This window comes from Aethalodelphis obliquidens, unplaced genomic scaffold (genome assembly GCF_003676395.1).
Source record: "Aethalodelphis obliquidens isolate GAN/ISIS:26980383/991018 unplaced genomic scaffold, ASM367639v1 scaffold7, whole genome shotgun sequence".
Lineage (NCBI taxonomy): Eukaryota > Metazoa > Chordata > Mammalia > Artiodactyla > Delphinidae > Aethalodelphis > Aethalodelphis obliquidens.
The window spans coordinates 69,445,887-69,471,304 of NW_020837951.1; the positions used below are offsets into that span (position 1 = coordinate 69,445,887).

A 25,418-nucleotide genomic window follows, 5' to 3' on the forward strand; every position below is an offset into this window, starting at 1 on the left:
AAATGAAAAGACAACCTACTCAATGGGAGGAAATATTTGCAAATGATGTGACTGACAAGGGGTCAATATCCAAAATATACAAACAGCTCATACAACCCAACATCCCAAAAAACAATCAAAAAATTGGCAGGACTTGAATAGAGGTTTTTCTAAGAAGACATACAGATGACTAACAGGCACATGAAAAGATGCTCAACATCACTACTTATTAGAGAAATGCAAATCAAAACCACAATGAGACATCACCTCACACCAGTCAGAATGGTCATCATCAAAAAGTCTACGAGTAACAAATGTTGGCGAGGATGTGGAGAAAAGGGAACCCCTCGAACACCATTGGTAGGAATGCAAATTGGTGCAGCCACTATAGAAAAGAGTATGGAGGTTCCTTAGAAAAATTAAAAATAGAACTACCACATGACCCAGCAATTCCACTTTTGTGTATATATCCAGAAAAAACGAAAACACTAAATCGAAAAAATACATGCACCCCAATGTTCATAGCAGGCAGCACTATTTACAATAGCCAAGACATGGAAGCAACCCAAATGCCCACCAACAAATGATTAAGAAGATGCACTATACATATAAAATGGACTATTACTTAACCATAAAAGAATGAAATTCTACCACTTGCAGCAACGTGTATGGACCTGGAGAATATTATACTTACTGAAGTAAGTCAGACAGAGAAAGACAAACACTATGATATCACTTGTATGTGGAATCTAACAAATAATCCAAATGAATGTATATGCAAAACAGAAATAGACTCACAGGCATAGGAAACAAACTTGTGGTTACCAAAGAGGAGAGGTATGGAAGAAGGGACAAATTAAGGGTATGGGATTAACAGATACAAACTACTATATATAAAATAGTTAAGCAAAAAGGATATACTCTATAGCACAGGGAATTATACCCATTATCTTATAACAACCTATAATGGCATATAATCTTCAAAAATACTGAATCACTATGCTGTACACTTGAACTAACATAATATTGTAAGTCAACTATACTTCAATAAAAACAAAAGCAAAATAAAATGTACAGCTTAAAAGGATAATTTTAATACTTATTTTAAAGTTCCAAATATACTAACTTTATAAAGATATCAGCTATCTTTATTAATACTCAATTGTTTCTTTTCATATGTTTTATTTAGTGGAAATAAGATTACCCATCTTTTATAATTACATTTCCATTACCTGGTTCTTATTGTCACAAAATATTTAGTACCCTTTTTATATACTTACTGGATAATGAGATTCTATAATTCTCTCAAGAAAAGTGAATGATATACTGAAGGTACAGAAATTATTCTATTAGTCAATTATTCACATATATTTTAGAACTTCAAAGGAAGGAGCATTTTTCAAAAGTAGAAGTGATGACATATATGATTTATAGCAATTAGCAATAATAATTCAGTAATAAATAATCTGAAGCATCACTGGTTCTCAATTTTCTTGCCTTATTTAAATGATTTACTATATTTTTGTACCTTTTATCTCCTTTAAGGTATGTATATGGCTTGATTAGATTTTTTTAAAAAGGAATATGGGGCATTATTTGTGAAAACGAAGGTCTATTCTGTTTTCCTCAGGGCTCTCTTTTAAACCATCAAAGTCCAAATAACTTGTGCAGTATTAACAAATACTCTTTCAGGGTTTAGAAAAATGTTTAAATTTCTAAGTGTGTCTAATGTTTAAGGTGGGTCTGGGGACAGGGACATCTGTCTATAAAATAAGTTATTCTAGAAAAATACAGAACATATTACACATCACTCCCCTCCCACAGATCAGCTGCTGCTTGGGAACTCAGAAGTGAAAAGAAATATATGTAAATAGATGTAATTTAGGTTAACAACTTTGGTTTCTTGGTTTAACAGAATCTACTCCAGTTAAAATCCTATTTCTCATTAACCTTACAGGAAAATAATCAGGTTTCACACAATATAAACTTAACTTGTGTAAAATTCACAGCTTTGGTGAAACAGGTCATGAAGAGTATTCATACTAAAAACAACATGTAAGAAACACAGACTGCTGTATATGTCCAGAGTTTTGGGGAGGAGAGCAATTATTGCATGTCATGGATTTTTATGAAATACTAGGTATTTTTCCACCTGTTGTGTTTACTGCAGCTGAATCCACAGCCTCTCCTTTATTATGTCACATCAGAGTGCCATGCTTCACATTTTCTTCTTTTTAATGGGAAAGACTCTGACGACGTCTCTTCTTTCTGAGTAAAGATGACTATAGGTAAAATACATACCTGATGTGGAGAAAGAAATGGCAAAAATTAAGACTGATTAACCATCTCTGTGGAAAGAACCATGGTTTTGAAATACAGAGTGCTGCCTGGAGTCCAGGGAGAAGGCACTTGCAAAGGATACTCAAAGAAGGAATATTTAAAGAGTGTCCAGATTTTCTGCAGAAGGAGAAGTAAAGCAAACACTTCCACCTTACTGTTCTGTTTATTGCAAAGAAGGAACTTTTCTTTAGCTCTCTCCACTTCCCCTAAAGTTTTACATTTGTCTTCTCTTTTATGTGTTGTTCTTACATACCTGATAGTTGTTATCTTCTAGAGGTAATAATTACCTTAAGGACTTGTGAAGGACTTGTGAAGGTTAGAGCTGGAGAAACTAAAATTTAACAACAGAAGTCTGTTTCCCAATTTTCTGGACAAATTAATTAATTGATTAGATTTTCTCAACTGTAAGTTTTTGTCCTATATATTTTTCTTGAGCCTTTAGCACCTATTCCCACTGGCCTGCTAGAAAATGCTAGCACATAAGGGCAAGCAAACAGGAAACAAAACAGATATAAATGGGAAATCCAGAAATAGCCAAGTTCACTTAGTTTGACATCTAGATTTTCTTTGTAGATGCTTGTGTTTGTGGTGAAAACTTTTATATTTCATACACAAAGCAGTTACATTTTCTGCTAGTAAAACTGTTTTTGTTCATACACTGCAAACAGTGATATATTTGATCTCATGATGACCTGCAAAAAGCATTATAACTTCTAGATATTTTACTAACAAGGTCTAGTTCGTCATGTCAGCCCTCTTTTTCCATCTCTCCCATGTTTACAGACCTTTCTACTAAGGTAGATGGCAGCACAAACCAAAAAGCACAGAAAGAATGCAAAAACAAAACAAAACAGAAAAGCCACTTACCTATAAAGAGCATCATGAGATATATTTTCAGCACATATGGGAAATAGATGGATAAGTCAAAGGGCAGCTTTGTGGAGTAAGTGCCAAATGATTCAAAATAAGGCAATGACTGATAGATGGCAAATGCTGTTTAAAGAAAAAAGGAATCATGAAGGTTTCCCTCCTTAACTTGCTACAGAGATGTGTATATATGTATGCATAGTTGAAGGATATTCTGAATTTGATAACGACCATTTTGTGATAATTGCTGAATCCTTTTGCCAAAGCTATAGTTTGATATAGAAATCCGCTGATCAGATTGGCAAGGCCATTATAGCAGTGTGATTTGTTGAATTTTGTCCATTTTTTACTTTATTATGCCTACACAAAAATAGTTTACAGTGTTTCTTTTTTTTACTGAGGTATAGTTGATGTACAATATAAGCTTCCAGTGTACAACAGAGTGATTCACAATTTTTAAAGGCTATACTCCATTTATAGTTAATATAAAATATCGGCTATATTCCCTGTGCTGTATAATATATCCTTGCAGCTTATTTATTTTATACATAGTAGTTCGTACCAAAAATTGTATCTCAAAATACCTGTCCTCTTAGCCACAAGTAGGGGTTACAGACGAATGAACATGGAAAATGCTTCATCTATTCTCCTCTTGGAGTTTCATAACACGCATTGGTATAGCAGAGATTCTGTCAAGTTCTGCAATAAAGAAACTGGTTTCACCCATTTCCTCAGCTTAACTGGTCTTGGAATAGCTCTTTCTTCCTCCCCATCCCAGCAGTACTTAATAAAAATTCTGAGGAATCATGTGAGAAATGCTGGCCTAAATTATTTTGAGGGAGGAGGCTCATGTCAAATAAAAAGAGATGGACATTCTATGAAATTGTGTCCCATGTATAGACTTTGTATAACATTTCATGGAATAAAATGATAATGTACTATGGTTATATAAGATGTTCTCATCAGGGTAACTGAGCGAAGGTACATGGAAACAATGCACTGTTTTTGCAACTTATTGTGAGTCTAAAATTATTATTTTTTAATTTCTTTTTTTAAAAAGACAGAGGAAAACTCAGGCACCCACAGCTGTTAGAACCAGACAGTGGAATCGGCACAGAGTCTGCAACTGACACTAAAGCATGCCATCTAAGATTTCCATGGGCAGCACCTAAGTCTCTGGCATTTTATTAGTATAGTGGATTTGATTATGAATATGAACTTGGTTTTTGTCTTATATTATCAGATGGGAAACTATAGTTATTAAAAGATATTAGAATTATCAAAAGTCAAGCAGGTTTTCTTAACTACATGTTTTTATACTTTGGGACATTTGAAATATATAGAAATATATAAAGATAAAATTACTACGCTCTACCACCCAGAATTAATCATTATTGATATTTTGTTATATGTGCTTTCAAAATTTTTCTGGATAGACTTTGTTTTTTAATTGCAAGAATAAGTTTATGAAACTAATTTTAATAAAAGAATATGCATTTTATGGCAACTATATATAAATATGGCTTTCCTAAGAAAGGAGAATGTTTACAATTATGGAATAAAAAGAAAAGTTTCCTATATATTTATTCATCCCTATTTTTAAGAAAATATTAGTCATATTGCTACTTTATTCCTTTATATATTCTTTATAGTAGTTTTCATATTATCTAACAAATGAATGTACTTAATAAATAAATGTTTCAATGAGAGATGGATTTTGTTCTCAAATAAATGGCCAATCCATTTTTTATGGTTTTCAAGAAGATTATTCCCTAGATTCTTTTGGCATAGTCTATTTGGAAACAAAACAGATTTTAAAATTATGTCTAACGTGATTTACTATAATATAACCTCCTTTTCTCTGCTCACTGGTAGATAGACAACGGGTGGTTATATCATATATACTTTATAATTACTGCCAACATCACCATCATTTTATGTTAAATATTTCTGTATGTTTTCCCTTAGTTACTTAACATGTGCCCTCTTAATTTCTTTATGCCTTTGGTTTTCAAAAACTTTTATCATGTCTGTTTCAGAGTTCCCTACCAGTCTGCTAAATCCATTACAGAGGGAAGCATATACTCCCCAAATATCCTCAAGTTCTTTGCAAATTGATGCTTTTAATTATTTGAGTTTAAGCTTTAGGTTTACATTTAGGCTAAGTAATTAGCCTACTTCACATTGTATTTAATAATTCATTGTTTATTGAGCATGTATATTGGGTGCATAAGACAAAGGAAGAAAGAAACAAAGACAACCCCAGATCCCCATGGAGCTTAGAGGCTAGACAAGGAAATAGACATTAATCAAAGAATCACACAAATGTCTAATTACAACTAAGATAGGTCTTACAAAAGAGATTCATTGGGGGAATTAATGCTGATTAGGAAATTGAGGAACGCTTCCCTGAGAAACCAATGACTCATCTAAAGGTAGAGTTAACTGTCACTGGCAGAGAGTAGGCAGCATGGTAGACGGTAAGTGGGAAGGCTAGTCCAGCCAAGGGGGAACTGAATTTCTATGCATTACAAATAATCACTGAGTCACTAAATGTTAAATCCCCTTTGGATGAGTAAACAGACTTAGAGAGGTTAAATGATTTACCCAAACTCAGCAAGTTAATGAAGTTAAAGGCCCTCAGATGTCCTCATTCCTCATCCAATATTTTGTCTACTGTGCAGAGCTGCTTCCCCCTTAACTTGACATTTTAATGTTTTGCTTCTTTGCATCAAGGGAAGTATGCCAGGAAAGATAACACCTAGTCAGCTGAACAGTAGCAAAAATAGTAACTTAATCATCAAAAAGTTTTGTGAATCATCATAATAGGATTGCTTTTGCCAGTAAGCAATACAGAAAAGTCACTCTTTTCTTACCTTCAGCGAGAACACACAAAGGATAAATTGGCATCCATAGTGTTTGACTGAGCCATGTCAAGACAGCATAGGATATTCCAATGACTGATAACATGCTGTAAGTGTACCTGAAAGGAGACAAGTTTGCTCATAAACATCATTTGCTGCTGATGTCTGGGAAATAGGAGAATACCTTACTGTGTAATTGAATACACAGATAAAACTGGAGAGTATGCAAATTCCTTACTTTATTTCCTGTGATGTAAGCAGGAGAAGAGGTAAATAATGGAGAGAGAGGAATCGTGTCAGTCTGCCTTGTCTTATGGGGTGGATCACGGATAATTATAGAGGGAAGAGAGAAAAATGTAAATCTTATCCCCCAGCAAATTACAGTTACAAGTTTCCTCAAATAGTGACTTCAATTTCACTCAGAAGCCAAGCCCATTTTATGCACAGGCTAAGTTTTTAAGACAGACAGACTTGTAAATATCTAGGTAATGAATTTTAAAAATAAAAAAAATATGTGCCATCTTGTGTGAATAATTAAAGAACTGGCCTTAGGAGCTTGTTTTGGGTACAGGAGTTGGTTTTAAACCTGCCTTTATGATGTAATAGATGAAGTTATCAAAATCTTTTCATTTCTCAAGCTTAAGCATACATCAGCATCACTCAGAGGGCTTGCTAAAGCACAAATTGTTAGGCCCTACCTCCAGAGTGTCTGATTCAGTGGACCTGAGAATCTGTATTACAAACAAGTTCCAGGTGACGCTGATGCCACTGGTCCAGGGACCATACTTAGAACTACTGGAATAGGCAGTGCATACATATGGCAAAACAAAATTCAAAACCTTGAAAACATGAATGCAGAAAAGTAAATCTTTCTCTCATTCCAGGACCCTAATTCCACTCCTCAGAGGCAATGACCAATGCCAATTTCTCATATATTCTTTCCAAAATATTTTTGCATATACTTACCTATGTGTATATATACTATATATAATATACATCAGCAGTGCAAGCACTCACCAAACATAGCATGTTATCAAACTTTTTGTTCTTTACCAATATAAGGGAAAAATGGTATCTCACTGCTTTGATTTTTTTCTATTACAAGAGTAGGTAAGAATCTTTTCATATGTTTAAAAATGACTTCTGATGAAGTCCAATGTATCTCTTTTTGTTGTTGCTTGTGTTTTTGGTATTAAATCTAAAAATCCATTGTCAAACCCAAGATCAAAAACATTTACCCCTATGTTTTCTTCTAAGAGTTTTATAGTTCTATCTCTTCCATTTAGATTTTCGAACCATTGAGTTAACTTTTGTATGGTGCAAAGTAAAGGACCAAATTCATTCCTTTGCATGTGGATATCCAGCTGTCCCAGCACCGTTTGACCAAAAGACTATTTTTCCCCATTGAACGACCTTGGCATCCTGTCGAAAATCAATTGACCATAAATTTGAGAGTTCATCTCTGGACTGTCAATTCTATTCCACAATATATCCTTATGTCCATTATCACACTCTTGATGTGTGCAACTCTGGTTGCTTTGTAGTAAGTTCTGAAATTGGGAAGTGTGAATCTTCCAACTATGTTCTTTTTTGAGATTGTTTTGGCTACTCTGGGTTCCTTGGGTTTCCATATGAGTTTTAGGATCGGCTTCTCAACTCCTGCAAAGAAGCCAGCTGGGATTCTGATAGGTATTGCATTGAATCTGTAGATCAGCTTGAGGAGTGTTCCATCTTAAAAACATTGTCTTCAACCCATAAACACGGAATATCTTTCCACTTATTTAGATCTTCTTTAATTTCTCTGCACAGTATTTTATAGTTTTTAGTGTACAAGTTCTGCCCATCTTTTGTTAAATTTATGTCTAAGTACTTTATTTTTTGATGTTTTGTTTTCTTAATTTTATTTTAGGATAGGCCATTGCAAATGTGTAGAATACAATTAATTTTTGTACAGCTGACCCTTGAACAACACAGGTTTGAACTAAGTGGGTCCACTTATATGCAGATTTTTTTCAATAGTAAATACTACAGTACTACACTATCTGGGGTTGGCTGAATCCAGATGCAGAACCTAAGATACAGAGGAACCCTGTATACAAGGGGCCAACTATAAGTTATATGTGGATTTTCAACTGTGCGGAGGGTCAGCACCCCAACCCTTATGTTGTTCAAGGGTCAACTGTGTATTAATTTTGTATTCTACAACTTTGCTGAACTAGCTTATTCTAATATTTTTTAGTCAATTCCTTATGATTTTTTATATACAAGATCATGTCATCTGCCAGTAAAGATAATTTTACTCCTTCCTTTCCAATGTGGATGCTTTTACATCATTTTCTTGCCTAACTGCCGTGCCTAGAACTTCCAGTACAATGTTGAATAGAAGAGGCAAGAGTAGACATTGTTGTCTTATTCCTATCTTTGGAAGAAAGATCAGTCTTTCATATTAACCATTATGTTGGCTGTGGAGTTTTCACAGATGCTTTTATCAGGTTGAGGAAGTTGCTTTTCAAAAAGTCATTCTATGGTAAATTGGGAAGATAATTCTGCCCCCATTTTACAGAGAAAAAAATGAGTTTTAAAAAGGTTCAGTACTTAGGAATTTCACTCCTAAGAGAAATGAAAACATATGTGCACACAAAAGCTTGTACATGGACGTTCACAGCAGCATTCCTCCTGACCAAAAAGTAGAAACAACCCAAGTGTCCATCAACTGATAAATGAATAAGTAAAAATTGGTATATCAATATAATGGAATATTATTCAGCCATAAAAAGAAATAAAATACTGATACCTGTTAAAACATGGACGAACCTTGAAAACGTTATGCTAAGTGAAAGAACCCAGTCACAAAAGGTGCATATTATATGATTCCATTTATATGAAATGTCCAGAATAGGCAAATCCATACAGACAGTATGGTAGTGGCTGCCAGGGCTGGAAGGAAAAGGGAATTGGGTGCGACTGCTAATGGATTTGGGGCTTCTTTTGGGGGTGATGAAAATGTTCTCAAATTAGATAGTGGTGATGTCTTTACACATGTCTTTGAATACACTAAAATCGACAAATTTTATACTTTAAAAGGGTGAATATTAAGGTTCATGAATTATCGCATTGCTGTTATTTTTAAGGTTGTGTGATTTGCCCAAGATCACATAGCAGTGGAGGTGAGGTTCATACTGAGATCTTCCACTTCTATGTCCAAAATTCTTTCCATCACATCACGATACCACTCTCAATGCCAAAACCACTTTGTTCTCTAATGGGTCTACTGAGCTTATCTGAGACTGAATCGACACTGAAAGAGTTGGGCATACCAGAGAATGAAACATCAGAAAGCCACAGTCCCAAATGAGGCTCCATGTCTCATAAACAGAAAGTCATGGGCTACAAAACTCCTTGAAGTTTGCCCCAAGTCCACAAATCTTTCAGTTAAAAGTGAGAAATAACTAAGTTATATATAACAAAGAATTACAGTCACTTTAATTCAACAAAATATTTCATTAAATTCATTCTACTTAGAATATCTTAACTCAGCCAAGTTATTGACAATATAATAAAGAATTTATATAACCTCAGCTAAAATGCTAGGGTTCTTCTGTTACCCATCCACATCCAGATCTTTCAAGCAGGAGGGACGGTTCTCATTTGTGAGAGCTTGAAGTAGCAGTTAGGAGCCTCTCCAAAGTGAGCCACTGAGCAAAGGGCTCAGCAATTTTACACCATTGCTGGTAGAGATAACACACAAAGTTTTAGAATTAGAAGGAAACATAACACCATCGGGAGCAAGGGTTCTTAACCTGAGGTCCAAGGATTCCCAGTGAGTCCATGAAAGAACTTCAGTTATTTGAACCCGCTGGAATTGTATACAAATATGTTTGTGGAGGTGTGTTTTTTCCCCAGAGAGATAAGGCCCTATATTTATAATATTCTTGAATTCCAAGAAACCAACTTTGTAAATTGTGACTATGATAGAATAAAAATCTTGCTTTGCTTATTAAAGTAACACATACCAGAGCAATTGCAAAGAACGCCTTTCATTAGCAACAGCTGCGAGGTTTATTCCAAATTGGTGTACGCCAAGTCTTCTGCTGGGAACCTGATGCAATGATTTGCTCTTGATACCATGGTAGGTTTCCATTATCTTTGATATGCCCATTATGGAAAGCACTAAAAATACATTTCCATATCAAGATAAAATAATATGAAAAGGGGTTATGTATTTTTCTCTCATTCAGAGTAACCAAATGTAAGCAGCTATTACTGGCTTCACTGTAGAAAGCAATCTGGCTTTGTTTTAAGAGATTATTTTGCCTCCTTACCTAACCATATCCAATAGATTCCAAAAGATGAATAAAACACACACCACGTATTTCTCTTGGACTTCCTCTTGACTGGTGATCACCACAAAGAGGATGATTATTCTCTCAGTGAGCTAACAAAGAAAGAGAAAAGTCAAGAATTAGGATCATCTGTTAAGCGGGTAGGTAATTTTCTAATTTTAAAAACCAGAGTTCCTCTTAAAAGTATGCTTTAAGGGCTTCCCTGGGGGCGCAGTGGTTGAGCATCCGCCTGCTGATGCAGGGGACATGGGTTCGTGCCCCGGTCCGGGAAGATCCCACATGCCGCGGAGCGGCTAGGCTCGTGAGCCGTGGCCGCTGAGCCTGCATGCCCGGAGCCTGTGCTCCACAACAGGAGAGGCCACAACAGTGAGAGGCCCGTGTACCACCAAAAAAAGAAAAAAAAAAAAGTATGCTTTAACTATAAATATATATACTACACAGTTAACATGATCTCTGAGGGAGCAGGGTTACAGATGAATTTCATTTCTTCCTTTTTGTTTTTCTGCATTCTCCAAATTATATGTAATGAATAAAAAGATAACATTTCATCTGAATCAGGGCATGTCCCTTCTTGTGATACATGCACACGTGGTTTTTACTCACTTTGACAAGCTTTTATTGAGTGTCCACTATGTATCAGATGCTAAGACTACATATATAATGAAAGCATGGTCCTTGCTACACAGGGTAGCAATGGTAGGAGAATGTGGGGCAGTAACTGTAACACAGTGTGAATAATGCTGTCATTTAAAGGGCTATATATGGGAGCACAGGGGAGGGAGATACCTGTCTGAGAAAAAGATGCGGAAAAGATTTATGGAGGCAGGCAACATTTCAGTTGGATCTTGAGGAATGGACAGGGGTTTGTCAGGTAGACTGGATAGGAGAATGGGCATCCTAGGCCAAGGGAGCAGCCTGAGCAAAGAGGCAGAGGTGTGAAAACACACAGTGTGCTGGGGAGTAAGGAGAACCCCTGGGGGCTAGAGAGGAGGTGCACAGAAGGGAATCCTAGGAGATAAAATTGAAAATGTGTTGGGGGCTGGGATGTGAAGAGTTTTGAATGACAGGCTGAGAAATTTCCATTTCATCCAACAGGGAAGCCCCTGTAGTTTTGGGGGTTTGGGGGGGTTTGCTTTGTTTTTAGGTTTTTTTGGTGGGGGTGGGTGGGAGGTGGGAGAAAGGGAGAAAGGGGATGCGAAATAATATAATCCTAACCCACATAAGCTAGTGGAAAATGAAAAGAATTCAACAAATTCATATTTTTCCAAGTCAGTAAGCATCTATAAATCATTAAGAATGCACACATTTATGGCTCAGCTCATTACTGACCTCAAAATATACATTCCTCTTTCCAATCTAATGTGCCTTCTTATGCCATATTAATATACTTTGTACACTCTGCGTTTTTTGTTTGTTTTTAATAGAACATTTTACTTTCCTCACAATGGTCGAAGGAAAATATCCATGAGATTGAGGGAGCATGTTAGTGATAAAGGAAGATGAGGGCTGCTTTGTATTTTTCAATAGCTGTCTATTTTTAAAGCGGATCAAGGACTAAAGACTGGGATAATCTATGACTTAGAATCATAGGTTGTTAGTCCTGGAAAATCACCTAGTGCAGAGAAATCCAGGATTTGCCAACATTGGGCCACATGATCAGAAATCCACATGTAGAAGCTGTATCAGCGTGTTTATAACCACATTGGTGAGTCAAGAGGGCCCTTGCTTGGCTAAGGAAATTAGATATGATTCAAACCTTAGTCAATCAATGGAAGCTACCTACATGGCTGTTTTTCTTTTGTCTTTCTTTACAATGCCCTAGTTTCCTGATTTAACCATATTTATATAACAAATTAGACTTAACTGCAATGATAATTACCGAATGATCCAAGCTTGCTGCTATGACACCCGGCAGCCTTCGGATACAAGATCTTAGCAGCAAACAAGTATTTAGGCACTGCCTAATCCTACATTTGATCAGTGCCTGCTAATTAGGAAAATTATCTAATTTTTGACAAAAATCTCAGGAGATACACACATGAATGCATATACACATATTTCTAATTACATGGCTGACTACTGAAAGAGAGAACATAAGCTACCTTTTGATAAGATGGCTCTCTAAGGGCCCTGCTAGATACTTGCCCAACCCCACCTTTTTACAAATAAGGAAACTGGGAACCAGAGAAATTAAGTGACTTGCCCATACTAGTGGCAGACCTGGAAACATATATATCCCAAGTCTCCTGGTTTCCAGAGCTGCAGGCAATCCCTGATTTCAGGCTGCCCCTCAACTAATGAGTAGGGAGGGAAAACTCTCCTAAAAGAGAGAGACTGGAGTTGCACAAAGAAACTCACGCTGTTTAAAATCATCACATGAGGGACTGTGGCATGTTAGTGATGGTAACCTGACTGCGGAGAAATCAGCAATCAGCATGCCCCCCAAAACACAACCACATATATACAGGAAGGTATGTGAAGGTCCTCCTCCCATACGATGTCAGTCTAATTAATAAATTATCTGATGGTTATTTAAATCTAACTTGACCATTCAATGGTAATACAATGGGAGAATTTAGGGGGCGATATTCTTAAATTGGTAAAAAGCCAATATTTATTAGTTACTTTGTGCCACGTTCCAAACACACGCCATCTCATTTAAACTCCATAACGACCCTAAGAAGTGCTATTGTTATTATCTGCCTTTTACAAAGGACACTGCATTTTACAAAGTGAAAGTGACTTGCCTATAGATATGAAATCAAAGTCTAGACAATGTCATTCTAAATTCCTTGTTCTGAAACACTAAGACATTTTCACCTTTGTTATTTTATAGGCTACACCCTCGCATAATGTCTATGTTATAGTCCATTCTCAAAAAAAGAAAAAAAAAGCCTCTCCTGAAAAGTTAAACCTTAAAACAAGAACTTACTTGATTCTCTAAATCAACACCAAAATAATTTTGAAGAATAGACTTTTAAAATTTATTACTTTTCTTTACATATAATAGTTTGACCAGTTATTTAGAGCTTTACACTTGGGAAAACTTAGCACTTTGTCATTTTAAACAAATCCTATGAGAACATGACAATTACTAATGAATGGTCTTGTAATGTTTAGTGCAACTCAAGCAGGCAGAATAAAAGCACAGTAAAAACACTGTAACTTAGGCCAAATTAAACATATTGGTAATGTGGTTAACTCAAAAATTTGGTAACTACAAAATAAAAATATTTTGCATTTTTATGTTCTATTTGGGAATCCTGAACTCCAGATTAAGCAATGACTAAAACTGTTACTTTATAAATGGCATCTAGCAAATTAGTTATAAACTACTGAAGGAGTAAAAAAATCATACTTCAACTATAGAGAGAATTTCTACAATCTTAAAAATAAATTAGTTTTAGCCTCAAAGACTATTATATTACTGAGAAGTTCAGAAACATACCCTTAAATGTTCAAATCACCACATTCTTCTGTAAGACAAAAGCATCTAAATACTATTTATATATTTTTACTTATTCATCAATCAATAGATATTTATTGAGTGCACTATTCTGAATCCCGAGGGGTATAACACCATGAACAAGACCAAGTCTCAACCCTCATGGTGTTTATGTCCTAGTTTGTGAGATAGACACTGTAAACAAATGTAGCATAATAGTTGAGTGTTCAGGAAAACTAGCCCAAATCCATATTTTTGCTCCACCATTTACAATTTATGTGAACGCGGATAAGTTATTTAACTTTTGTGTAAAGTAATTATACTGGAGATAAAAATAAGCATAATTTAATGTAGTGATTAGTATATTTACAGGAAAATACATTTTTCTATATAATCAAGACTATCAGTGAATAAAAAAGTTAATCTCAGCATCTTTAAAATTATACTGTGAATATAGATTTATAACTATCACACTAAAGAACTCCACTGATCAAATGCAAAAAATACCAGAAAAATCGAAAATCTTACGTACAGAGTGAATTGTATGTAATAATTCATATGTACAGAGTGAATAATTCATTCTCAGGAAGCATCAAAGTTTTGGGAATCTCATAGCACAACACTATCTGCAGTACAGTTTTATCTCTAACAATATAAACCTGTTCCCAACTTAAAACTGGAGAGAAAATCTATATGACTTTATGGAAAAAAAATAATTAAATCTAGCAATGCAAAGAAGCACCTGCGTCACGGATTAAAAGAAATTAGGGTGAAATTTTGCTGTTTTCCTAAAAGGGTTTATTTTAAGACACTCTCCTTGGGTATATCCTTCATATTTGTTCTTATGAATCTGTGACTGTGAAATCTTTGGAATGATTTTTGACAAGCAGACCCCTGCTTGTCCTTATCAGAAATAGGATGTGATGTCGGTAAAAATAAAAATTGTTCTGGCAATTTGGGCTCACAAATGGAAGTCTGTAGGCACGATAATTTGGGGGTAATAACTCCCAGTGTTTTGATTTATAGATTTAAAAAATTGTGTAAAATGAAGACATGTGCAGCTATGTTTATTGGGATGCAAAGGTAAGGAGGCAGAATTTAGCCGTTATAATTCAGTTATGTATGAAGTCTTTGCATTTCTCAAAAGGTAAAGGAGTAAAGTGGATAACTCTGAGGGTTTCCTAAAGGCACATCAGGCTAATGTCATAATACAAAGGTTAGTTTTGTGGATATTTTCCCTCTCCCTGAGTTGAAACATCCTAAAGCTATATCAATAAAAACCTCTTTCTCAGGCTTCTGCACAAGCGAAGTCAGAAGAAAGCCCTTCAAAATCAATATTTCAGGGTTGGTGGTACTTCCGCTCCATAAAAGCAAGTTGTTTTGATTAAATATACTAAAATAGTTTCCCAATTCAACTTTTTTTTAAAAATCAAGCTAATAAAATACGCAAGCTCATTTGGGAGCAAGGCGTTAGAGAGGAGAGATGCCAAGTTTTCACTTATCACTTTTAATTATAGTTATATTCTACTTTTGGACCTTTTTTACTTTCCCATTTTATAAAATTAAAAATACCAAAAGTTTACTTTATTTCCTGATATAATTTTAACTGGCATGTAATTGTTTCCAAAAATGGATGTATATAAACAACTATTTATGTTATCATTTTGCCCATTTCCTCTAAATTGTACCTTTAAAAAATACATAAACTATACATCTCTGTGTTAACTTATTATAGTCTTATCGTCAATGGGTTCCCCCCACTTTCTTTTACCAATTGTAATATTAGAAAATCAAGTGGCTCTTCCCTAACTGTCAAAATAAAGATGTGTATAAAACATTTAAAAACGTACAGAAGAAAACACAGAAAACAAACATACCCTCCTAAACACACACCACCGTCATTTGATACATGTGATTCTAATTGCTCAACTAGCTAAGAGTTCCTACCTCTTTTGGGAATTACTTATCTTGATATTTTGGAAGACCAGTTCCCAAAAAGAGAATTCCGTTGTGACTTAGCAATCTCACAAAGGTAATGTCAAAATAACATCACAAATGAGTAGACATGTTTTTCAACCTACTTGAAAGCAGCTAGACACCATGCATTTTTCCAGATACTATATGCAATCAGCTATGATTACTGTATGAGTAGCTTAGCCACATTCTTAACTAGTTTCTTCACTTAAAAGTGGGGAAACAGGAAAACCAAGAATAATTACACAACTTTAGACTTTCGTTTGGTTATTTTAAAGTTAGGGGCCTCAGAGTCATCTCATAATGAGGGAATTCTTCTAATTATCTGCAGAACTCTAATAAAAGAAGGGGGCAGAAAATGAAACTCTGGACCCGATGCTGTGTTCTTGAAGCTTTTTTACAATACTATGTCCATTCTGAAAACCATAGAAAAGATAGTAAATGAATAAAAGAAACAGAGGACAGGTAGAATCTCAAAGAGATAAAAAGAGGAAGCTAAACATCACAACAAAAATTAACAATAATCAGCCCAGAATGAGAATGGTAACGGTCTTCACTACTATGATGGTCCCTGATTGCTCCTGACAACAGAAACTTAAAAATCATTTGAGCTCCAACAACAGTAGACTTTGCCACCTCACCTTTAAATAAAAAGTGTCAGTGTATACTTGCCATTATTTTTTAATTACCAAACCAGGATATATTCTGATTACAGTGATCATACTTCCATAAGCCACTACAGTTTCAATTAATAGTGATTAAAATCACACTTAAATATTCTGGAATTTCTAGGACTGCAAGAAATCAGATTTCTAAGTTGTATAATACTTTCTATTTTTGGATAAGTCTACATACTTTTGGAAAGCATAAAATATATGCATATTTTCTAGACATATTCAAGATGCTCTTCTTTCTTACAAATTTAACTGTCCTGCTTCTCACTTGCATTTCCTTCTTTGGAAATAACTAAAATAACACTGCTCTTAACTTTGAAACTGCTGTTTTACCATAAAATTAATATTATCCAATTTAGCCTAATAAAGTACAAAATCCAAAAAAGTATGCCAAAAGAAAACATGACTTAGATTCAGATAAATTTGATCATACTCCAAGCAAAATAATTCCATATGACAGAATACAACTTTCATTTAACGTGGGTTGTTACTTCTGTTCTCTAAAATTAGCATTAGATGATGCTATATGCATCTTAGTTGTTAACAAATAATAAATACCAATAAATCTTTTCCTAAATAATATGCTTCTTCTGGGACATATGTGTACCCCTTTTTATTTTGTAAGGAAATACATTTAAGGCATTTCCATCTAGGTTTTGGCTAGCTCTGTTACTCTGTTACTAGTTTGTACTCCAAATATTGCCCCAATTTTTATTTTACATTTGATATGTCAACACTGAAAATGTCTTCATCCTAATGAATACTATTTCTCTACTTTTACTGAATAAACAAAAATCTCCCATGAACTTGCAATGCTGAGTTGATAGGCTCCTCAAGTTTATACTCTGATTTCCATCTTTTAAACTTTCATGGTATTTTAAGCAAATTTTAATACAAGGATCTATGCCACTCCTCCAATCAACAAAATTGAAGGTGTATGTTTCTGTTATAAGCACTTTGCTAGGTGCTGGCAATACAATCAGATTCTGGTATTTCAAATATTTTTACAATGCAAATTGGTCATATTTTGTTATCCATTTTTCCAATTTATTTTGCAAACAGTTAATATTATACTCATGTAAATTTTAAACATATGCTCATATAGTCACTTAACCTTTATCTCTCCTTATGGAAAATACCACTTTTTTGTTTTTCTTGCCTTAATTCAGCAATGATTTAGTATACTAAATATCTACCAGTGACTTTCCCACCTTCCTTCAACCTGCCTTTAAAAGGAACAATGGTCATCTAGGGCTAGATACAAATGATACCTAAAATAACAGCAATAGCAACCAGGTATTGTATTCTTTTTTTTTTCTTTTTTAACATCGTCATTGGAGTATAATTGCTTTACAATGGTGTGTTAGTTTCTGCTTTATAACAAAGTAAATCAGTTATACATATACTTATGTCCCCATATCTCTTCCCTCTTGTGTCTCCTTCTCTCCCACCCTCCCTATCCCACCCCTCTAGGTGGTCACAAAGCACCAGCTGATCTCCCTGTGCTATGTGGCTGCTTCCCACTAGCTATCGATTTTACGTTTGGTAGTGTATATATGTCCATGCCACTCTCTCACTTTGTCCCAGCTTACCCTTCCCCCTCCCCATAACCTCAAGTCCATAAAGTCTATGTCTTTATTCCCATCTTGCCCCTAGGTTCTTCATCACCTTTTTTTTTTTTTTTTAGATTCCATATATATGTGTTAGCATACAGTATTTGTTTTTCTCTCTCTTACTTCACACTGTACGACAGACTCTAGGTCTACCCACCTCACTACAAACAACTCAATTTCATTTCTTTTTGTGGCTGAGTAATATTCCATTGTATATATGTGCCACATCTTCCTTATCCATTCATCTGTTGATGGACACTTAGGTTGCTTCCATGTCCTGGCTATTGTAAATAGAGCTGCGATGAACATTTTGGTACATGACTCTTTTTGAATTATGGTATTCTCAGGGTATATGCCCAGTAGGGGGATTGCTGGGTCATACGGTAGCTCTATTTTTAGTTTTTTAAGGAACCTCTATACTGTTCTCCATGGTGGCTGTATCAATTTACATTCCCACCAACAGTGCAAGAGGGTTCCCTTTTCTCCACACCCTTTCCAGCATTTATTGTTTGTAGATTTTTTTTATTTGTTTGTTTGTAGATTTTTTGATGATGGCCATTCTGACTGGCGTGAAGTGATACCTCATTGTAGTTTTGATTTGCATTTCTCTAATGATTAATGATGTTGAGCATTCTTTCATGTGTTTGTTGGCAATCTGTATATCTCCTTTGGAGAAATGTCTATTTAGGTTTTCTACCCATTTTTGGATTGGCTTGTTATTTTGATATTGAGCTGCATGAGCTGCTTGTAAATTTTGGAGATTAATCCTTTGTCAGTTGCTTCATTTGCAACTATTTTCTCCCATTCTAAGGGCTGTCTTTTCATCTTGTTTATGGTTTCCTTTGCTGTGCAAAAGCTTTTAAGTTTCATTAGGTCCCATGTGTTTATTTTTATTTCCATTTCTCTAAGAGGTGGGTCAAAAAGGATCTTGCTGTGATCTACGTCATAGAGTGTTCTGCCTATGTTTTCCTCTAAGAGTTTGACAGTGTCTGGCCTTACATTTATGTCTTTAATCCATTTTGAGTTTATCTTTGTGTATGGTGTTAGGGAGTGTTCTAATTTCATTCTTTTACACGTAGCTGTCCAGTTTTCCCAGCACCACTTATTGAAGAGGCTGTCTTTTCTCCACTGTATATTCTTGCCTCCTTTATCAAAGATAAGGTGACCATATGTGCATGGGTTTATCTCTGGGCTTTCTATCCTGTTCCATTGATCTATATTTCTGTTTTTTAAGTGTGCAGTGTTTTAGGATGAGGTAAGTTTTTCATGGAATTCTCCTTGTTAGTGATGTGGGTTGCAAATTAGCAAAGGTTGGCTTTTTCACTGCCATAAAGTCAACAGAGGCTATAAATAGAACAAAGTTAAGTATGCGACAAATTCTATAATACAAATAATGCGATTAAAACCTACCTGCAGAAACCTAGGCAGAAGATGGTCTGATTCAATGCCAACATATATGTGCAGCAACTCCAAGAGGGAAATAGATTGGCAAAGTCGCATGACAAGTCCAATTGCATAAAAAGTGTCAACCATTGAATCTGCGTCCAGTGAATTAAAAAGACAGACATGGTAAGTAAAACATAGATCACAACCCAAATCTATAAAGCACTTTGAAATACAGTTGAGACTCCTTATTTCCTTTTTCTCAGTACATGTGAGAAATTTCCTAAATAGATTACTAAATTACAAAGACTATGTAACCAAAGAAAGCACTTTATATCATTGTACATTTTAATTGCTCCTCTTCCAGAAAGGATTTAAAACTTGAAAAAGAAGGCTCCATGGCCAAAGCTAAAGCATTTATTTCCCATTTATGAGATTCTAAAGGAATCCCAGCATAAAAGTAAACAGCTAGACTCTAGACTACACCAGTGAAAACAGGCTGGAAGTGAGTTTATTAAAGAAGCTGTGGTGCCCACACCTTGTCCATTGACAGGAAAATGACAGAGATGAGAAAATACTATTTCAGAGAAGATTTATGGAAATGAGATTAATGATGCCATGATATCAAATAACATCTTATGTGTATCTAGCATTTATGGCTCATATATATGTAGTTAGTGCTTTCTGGATTTCTGTGAGTTTTAAACACTGGAACTTGGGCCCACTGCAGAGGGCCCAAAACAAATACTGCATTTGGAGAGAGCTGAAATGGGAGGCAAACAAATGTTCATCTAAATAGGATAAATGTGTTGGTTTAAATTTTAAATTGAAATCCTGCCATGTTAAGAATCTTCTAGGGAAGTCTTTGTTGTTTTCACTCCCTAGTGATCATTCACATGATAATAATTTATCAACCACAAAGGGTGTCTCTTCCCAGCAGCTCTATGAGATAGACATAATTATCATCCCCATTTCACAGATGATTCCTGAGGCATAGACAGTCCATGCTCTTATCCATGGCCCTGCACTTGCTGTAAGAGAATTATCAGTCACACGGCTCCTTGAAGGAAGAAAGTAGCAGACGTTACTAGTCCAGGTGCTTGAGTGCTGTTGAGCTACTTAATTTATACATTGATTCAGGAACTGTACTGAACCCCACATAGTTCTTTTCAGCCTGCCTTCCATATGAATGGGTTGTGTTTCTTTAATAATACGTAGCTTTTATAATTATAACGGCAGGATAACAATTAAGAAATAAGTACACTGCTGACTAAGGCACTTTTCCTACTGGAAAGGCCAGGCAGCATAAGAAAGAGTTCATGCCTTGTTACTCATGTTGTGAATGACCTATAATATGCCCTCAAAGCCACAGCTAACTTCCAAGGTCTAGAAGTTATGTTTTTTCCTAAAAATATAAGGGAAGTTTTCCTAAGCCCTGTGTTTTCCTCTGCTTGAGGACTCCCAAAACTCATAGTTGAAATTCAAGCCTCAGGCTGTATCTTTGGAGGTTCTTAACAAAGGCAAGAATTTATCTGTAGATTGCAGTAATGAAAAAGCAACATTTATGGTGCCACAGAAGTAGATTAATTTTCTGAGGATACAGAAGTCTGAATTGATGAGCACAGCATGACTTTTCCCAGATATATCCTAGATGTTTGTTTTTAGCTGAAACCAGCAGTTGCTCAAATTGTCAAGTCATGCAACAGTTGTAAACTGTGATGACACTTACCCATGTGGGGATGGAACGTGAAAAGAATGTTATTTTGACAGTCAGAATGTTAAATGACAGTGATTCATTTCTTGGAAAACTGAAATGCATTTAAAATCTTTACTTTTTAGGAAAGTGGAGGAAACTTATGACTTAAACCGTTAATGCTAACTCCCATATAGGTGATGAGTCATCTACAAAGTGTGTCATTTTCTTATGGACACACTGCCCTTTAAAGGGATCAAATAGAAGCCTGGGGAATATAAAGTTTGTCTTTCATTTGTTAGTAGTTTCCAGTTATCTGAAACCTGGGGAATAAAAGACAGGAGAAGAATTGGTTAATTCCTGATTTCTCTGCAAAAAATGTTTTACTGGAATTTACAGATTTCCACAACACACACCAAATCTGCTAAGGTTTGGTGCAGAACCAAAAAGGAAGAGTGAAATGGCACCACTCCAACGCCATGTCTATGTTTTCAGGGCAAACGCCTACTCAGGGGGAAGCCACATACCTTTCCCTCATCTTACCTACCCCCCCTCCTCCAAAAAGGTTTTGGTTTTTGCAGTAAGAACAAAGTATGCTTACTGAAAAATATGGTCACTACATTTTAGAGAAGTGAAGGCTATTAGGTGCAGTTCATAGAAGTTAAAAAATTATTATAACCAGGACTAGGTGAAAACGAGGATTGAAAGTTAAAAATCCAAAACTGTTTTGGGCTTTTACCTTTTCCAAATGAAAAGAATCTGACTGTCATATTTGTGAATATCCATGAGTGGCCACAGAACTGGATTAAGTAGTAGATGAAAAGATAGGCATTCTTCCTATACCTACAATAAATACAGGAAAATACTTCATTTAAACATATTAAACACTTCCTTTATAATCACCCTTTCAGCATTATACTCATCTTTTCACTAACTTACTGGCCAATCTGAGCAAGCAAGAGACAACTATTCCATATCAGAGTCTTTTATTTGGTTACCCCTCTAAACCCCATCAGATTTTGAAAGCACACACTATCTGTTAAAGTAACCATCCTGAGTTTGTTTAAAGACAAATATGGTTCTATTTCAAAATCCACTTTCATCTTTGATAAACCTCTAACCTTGCTGCTCCCCAAGGAATAAAAGCATTGCAAAGTAGGCTTTGAATATTTTTGAAAAGAAAATATGGATGGAGAGGGGCTGATGTGGTCGATATGTGTCCCTGCTAAGTGCAGAACTTGAACTTGATAACTAGTTTATAGTTACAAGAGGGGAGTAGCAATGGTGGCATTCCCAGGTGGTGGATAATTCAATCATGGGACACACCTGACTTCTGAATGCATTATGTGACTGCGGACAGTGTCTCACCACTGCCTATTATATTTTGCAAGAGCAGATAGCTTCCTTCACCAGACACACAGAGAAAGCAGTTTAGTCACTTGGGCCAGATATGGTAAGTCAAGCTGGCTTTTAAAATGGGTTGCTGGGGAGATGACTAAGAGAAGACTGACAGATACACGTTTGAGGGAGTTAGAGAAAGCACCGTTTGAAGCATTGCCTCTGGTTCGGAAAAGCGGTGGGAGTGGCCCTGCCCAGGGTAGACAAGATTTTTCTCCTAGTTGGAGATGTGAAACCTCTGGGAAATAAGGCAAATACGTTGGGAAGCAGATACAGTGTAGCTTGATGATTTTACCTGGGCACCCCTACAGATGACTCAAGTACTACTAAATGAGTGGAGAAGAGGAATTCCTCCCTCAAACCTACAGCAGAATCACATGGTGCGTGGGTTAAACTTACACATCCCAGGCTCTACCCTCGTACCACTGGATCAGTTTTTCTGGAACTGGGCCCTGAAATCTACACGTGTGATTGGTGTTCCTGCAGCAAGTAGAGAAAGTCAAGGGAAGGGCTCCAGGTCGGCGGAGGGGGAAGAAAGAAAAAGACGGCAAGAGAGCACAAAAGGAAGGGTGGACACGCAGCCCGTCCTTTCCATTTCCATAGCTATAAAATGGGGGAAATAACAGTTACTGTTAGGGTTGTCGAGACAACTGAATTAGCTAATACCTGTCCAGAGCCCCACGGAGTGTGGAGCCTAAGTTTGCCCGGGCGCTGCCCGGTGCTCCCCCAGCTCATCAGTATCGGCACCACCCACCGCCCCGTTCCCCACCCTCACCCCCGGCGGCCCCTCCTCCCGTACCCCCTCCTCTCCCTGCTCTGCCGAGCGTCCTACCTGGGCTGCAGCCAGGCGGGCAGCTCCACGGGTCCCATGAGCTGCCGTCTCCAGGCCCTCCACGCCAACCGGGAACGAACACCCGCCAGGAGCGCCGGAGGGGAGGCCGGGCGGCCGGGCGCGGAAGGGCGGGGCCTCTCCTCACGCAGCAATTTACAAAAAAAAAAAAAGTTCCTGAAGTTCCTGCGGCGGCGGGAGCCAGCTGCACCACCACTGGCACGCCGAGGCGCGGCAGGTGCCCGGGCTGGGCCGCCCTGGCGGGGGCCCTAACACACCCCAGTCCCAAGTAAGGTGCACCAGGCTCCTTACCCGGCTTCCTAATCTTTGTGTTGAGACTCCGTTGCAGCCTCGTAGAAACTAACGGACCCTAACCCCTGACCCCGGAAGCGCGCAGTCAAGCCATCCCAAAGCCTGCTGGGATGCGTGAGCCCCAGGTGCCGCCTCTCATTACCCTCACCTGTGAGAGCGGTTAGGCTAGGATGATTGTGAGCAGGCCTTCGCTAACACTTTTTCAGCCAAGAGGCCTGATTCCTCAGTATCAGACATCCTTGCCCTCTCATTTCTCCTGGGTCCTCACTGATGCTTGCAAATCCTTTTATTCACGTTGTGTTGTTCATCTCCCTATCCTTTGCCCAGCCCTCAGAAACCTCCTGATCACTCAGGCCTATGGCATCACTCTCTCCTTCATGCTCTGGTGACCCACTTGCTACTTTGCTGATAAGATCCAGACCATCTTCCAGCTTCTCTGCCTTCTAAGGGAAATATCCCCAAATAAATTTAAAACAAAACAAACAAAAAGCCGAGAAAGCACTTGCAAGTAAGCAAGACCATATGCCCGATTTGGGGAGTTGGAAGGTAGTATCCCCATTTTAGCTAAAGGGAGTTGAACCTTTCAAAAATATGTTAAGGCGCTTGCCACAGGTCACATGACTGATAAATGGCAGTATTAGAACCTCAAGGTTTTTTGTTTTTGTTTTTCCATTAGGCTAGCTATAGTTTCCTTCCTCCTAGTCTATTCTGACCTGGTACCTCATCTCTCCATTTCTTTGCACCTTCCCTCACGCCCTGCCCTGGGTCGGAAGTTCATCCCTCTCCTGCATTCACCAGTCCCTTCTCAAAGTCATTCCATCAGTTATTACCCACACCTTCTTCTTGCATCTCCATCCTGTCCTTTCCACTGGCTTTCACCACAGTTTAGGAACATCTTCAAATCTCTCCCACCCTAGAATTACACATTTTATTCTTTCTGCTTCTCTCTGGACGTAGTTTTCTCTCTCCTTTTTCTCATAACTCCCTGCCCACTCTCATAATCAGACGTCTCCTTTTTCTCATAACTCCCTGCCCACTCTCATAATCAGATGCTTCTTTATTTCTTACCATCTTCCTGGTCCATAACACCTTACTATTTAACTTTCCTTCCCAACACTCTCCAGAAACTGTTCTCTCAGGGAGGCTGCCTTGATTTCTTCCCTGAGTCCCCATTCTGCACCCACTGTGTAGATGACCCCACACAGTTCTTGCTCTTGGGGAGAATTTGATGTAAAGAGGAAACTGATTTACAAGCAAACACTGGTGGCTAAGCAGTCATCAATGTCATCAGTGCCCAGGCCAGGCAGCGAGAGAGGAATAAAGTCCTGGATGGACTGGAATGGGGCGAGAGGAGAAGGCAGAAAGCGACCCTTTATCATAAAACATGGACCCTGCATCTACATCCTCCCCCCTCCTCCCCTTCCACAAGTCTACTGCATTTACCACCTTCACCTCTCTTCCCTGTGCCTCTGCAACTCTGAATGTTAGACTTTTCTCGCCTTCTGTCCTTTCTCTCTCTCTAGACGCCTCCTCTTCTCCAGCTCTATTTCCTCGCAGGTCTGCCCTGGGCCATCTTTTCCCTTTGCCACCATATTATTCCTCAGCACAGACATCTCCCCACACGGCTTTATCTCCACGCAGATAATGACTAACTCTATTATCTTCAGCCTCTGTTGTTTTTTTTTTTAATGAACACTAGTTCTG

General features: G+C 37.1%; 1 protein-coding gene across 2 annotated transcripts; it reads right to left on the reverse strand.

The window, feature by feature from the left end:
- Nucleotides 1-1,130: 1,130 nt before the first annotated feature.
- Nucleotides 1,131-23,741, reverse strand: HACD4 (3-hydroxyacyl-CoA dehydratase 4). 2 transcript variants are annotated; one of them, XM_027105954.1, is made up of 7 exons: nt 23,406-23,738; nt 21,915-22,018; nt 19,510-19,637; nt 10,373-10,485; nt 6,063-6,169; nt 3,187-3,312; nt 1,131-2,280 (listed from the first exon to the last, which is right to left on the reverse strand). In XM_027105954.1, the coding sequence occupies exons 1-7, from the start codon at nt 23,441-23,443 to the stop codon at nt 2,198-2,200; spliced, it is 699 nt and encodes a 232-aa protein (XP_026961755.1). In that variant the 5' UTR covers nt 23,444-23,738; the 3' UTR covers nt 1,131-2,197. The 2 variants fall into 2 exon arrangements, with proteins under 2 accessions (XP_026961755.1, XP_026961756.1); XM_027105955.1 differs by lacking the exon at nt 3,187-3,312 and having other exon boundaries at nt 23,406-23,741.
- Nucleotides 23,742-25,418: the final 1,677 nt, after the last annotated feature.

Bases quoted from the DNA above. Each gene is read 5' to 3' on its own strand.
- HACD4 (XM_027105954.1), bottom strand. From the start codon at position 23,443: ATGGGACCCGTGGAGCTGCCCGCCTGGCTGCAGCCCAG. The intron at 22,019-23,405 runs GTAGGACGCTCG...TATTTATTGTAG, and splicing joins CCCGCCTGGCTGCAGCCCAG to GTATAGGAAGAATGCCTATC. The intron at 3,313-6,062 runs GTAAGAAAAGAG...TTCTTTAAACAG, and splicing joins TTTGTGTGTTCTCGCTGAAG to CATTTGCCATCTATCAGTCA.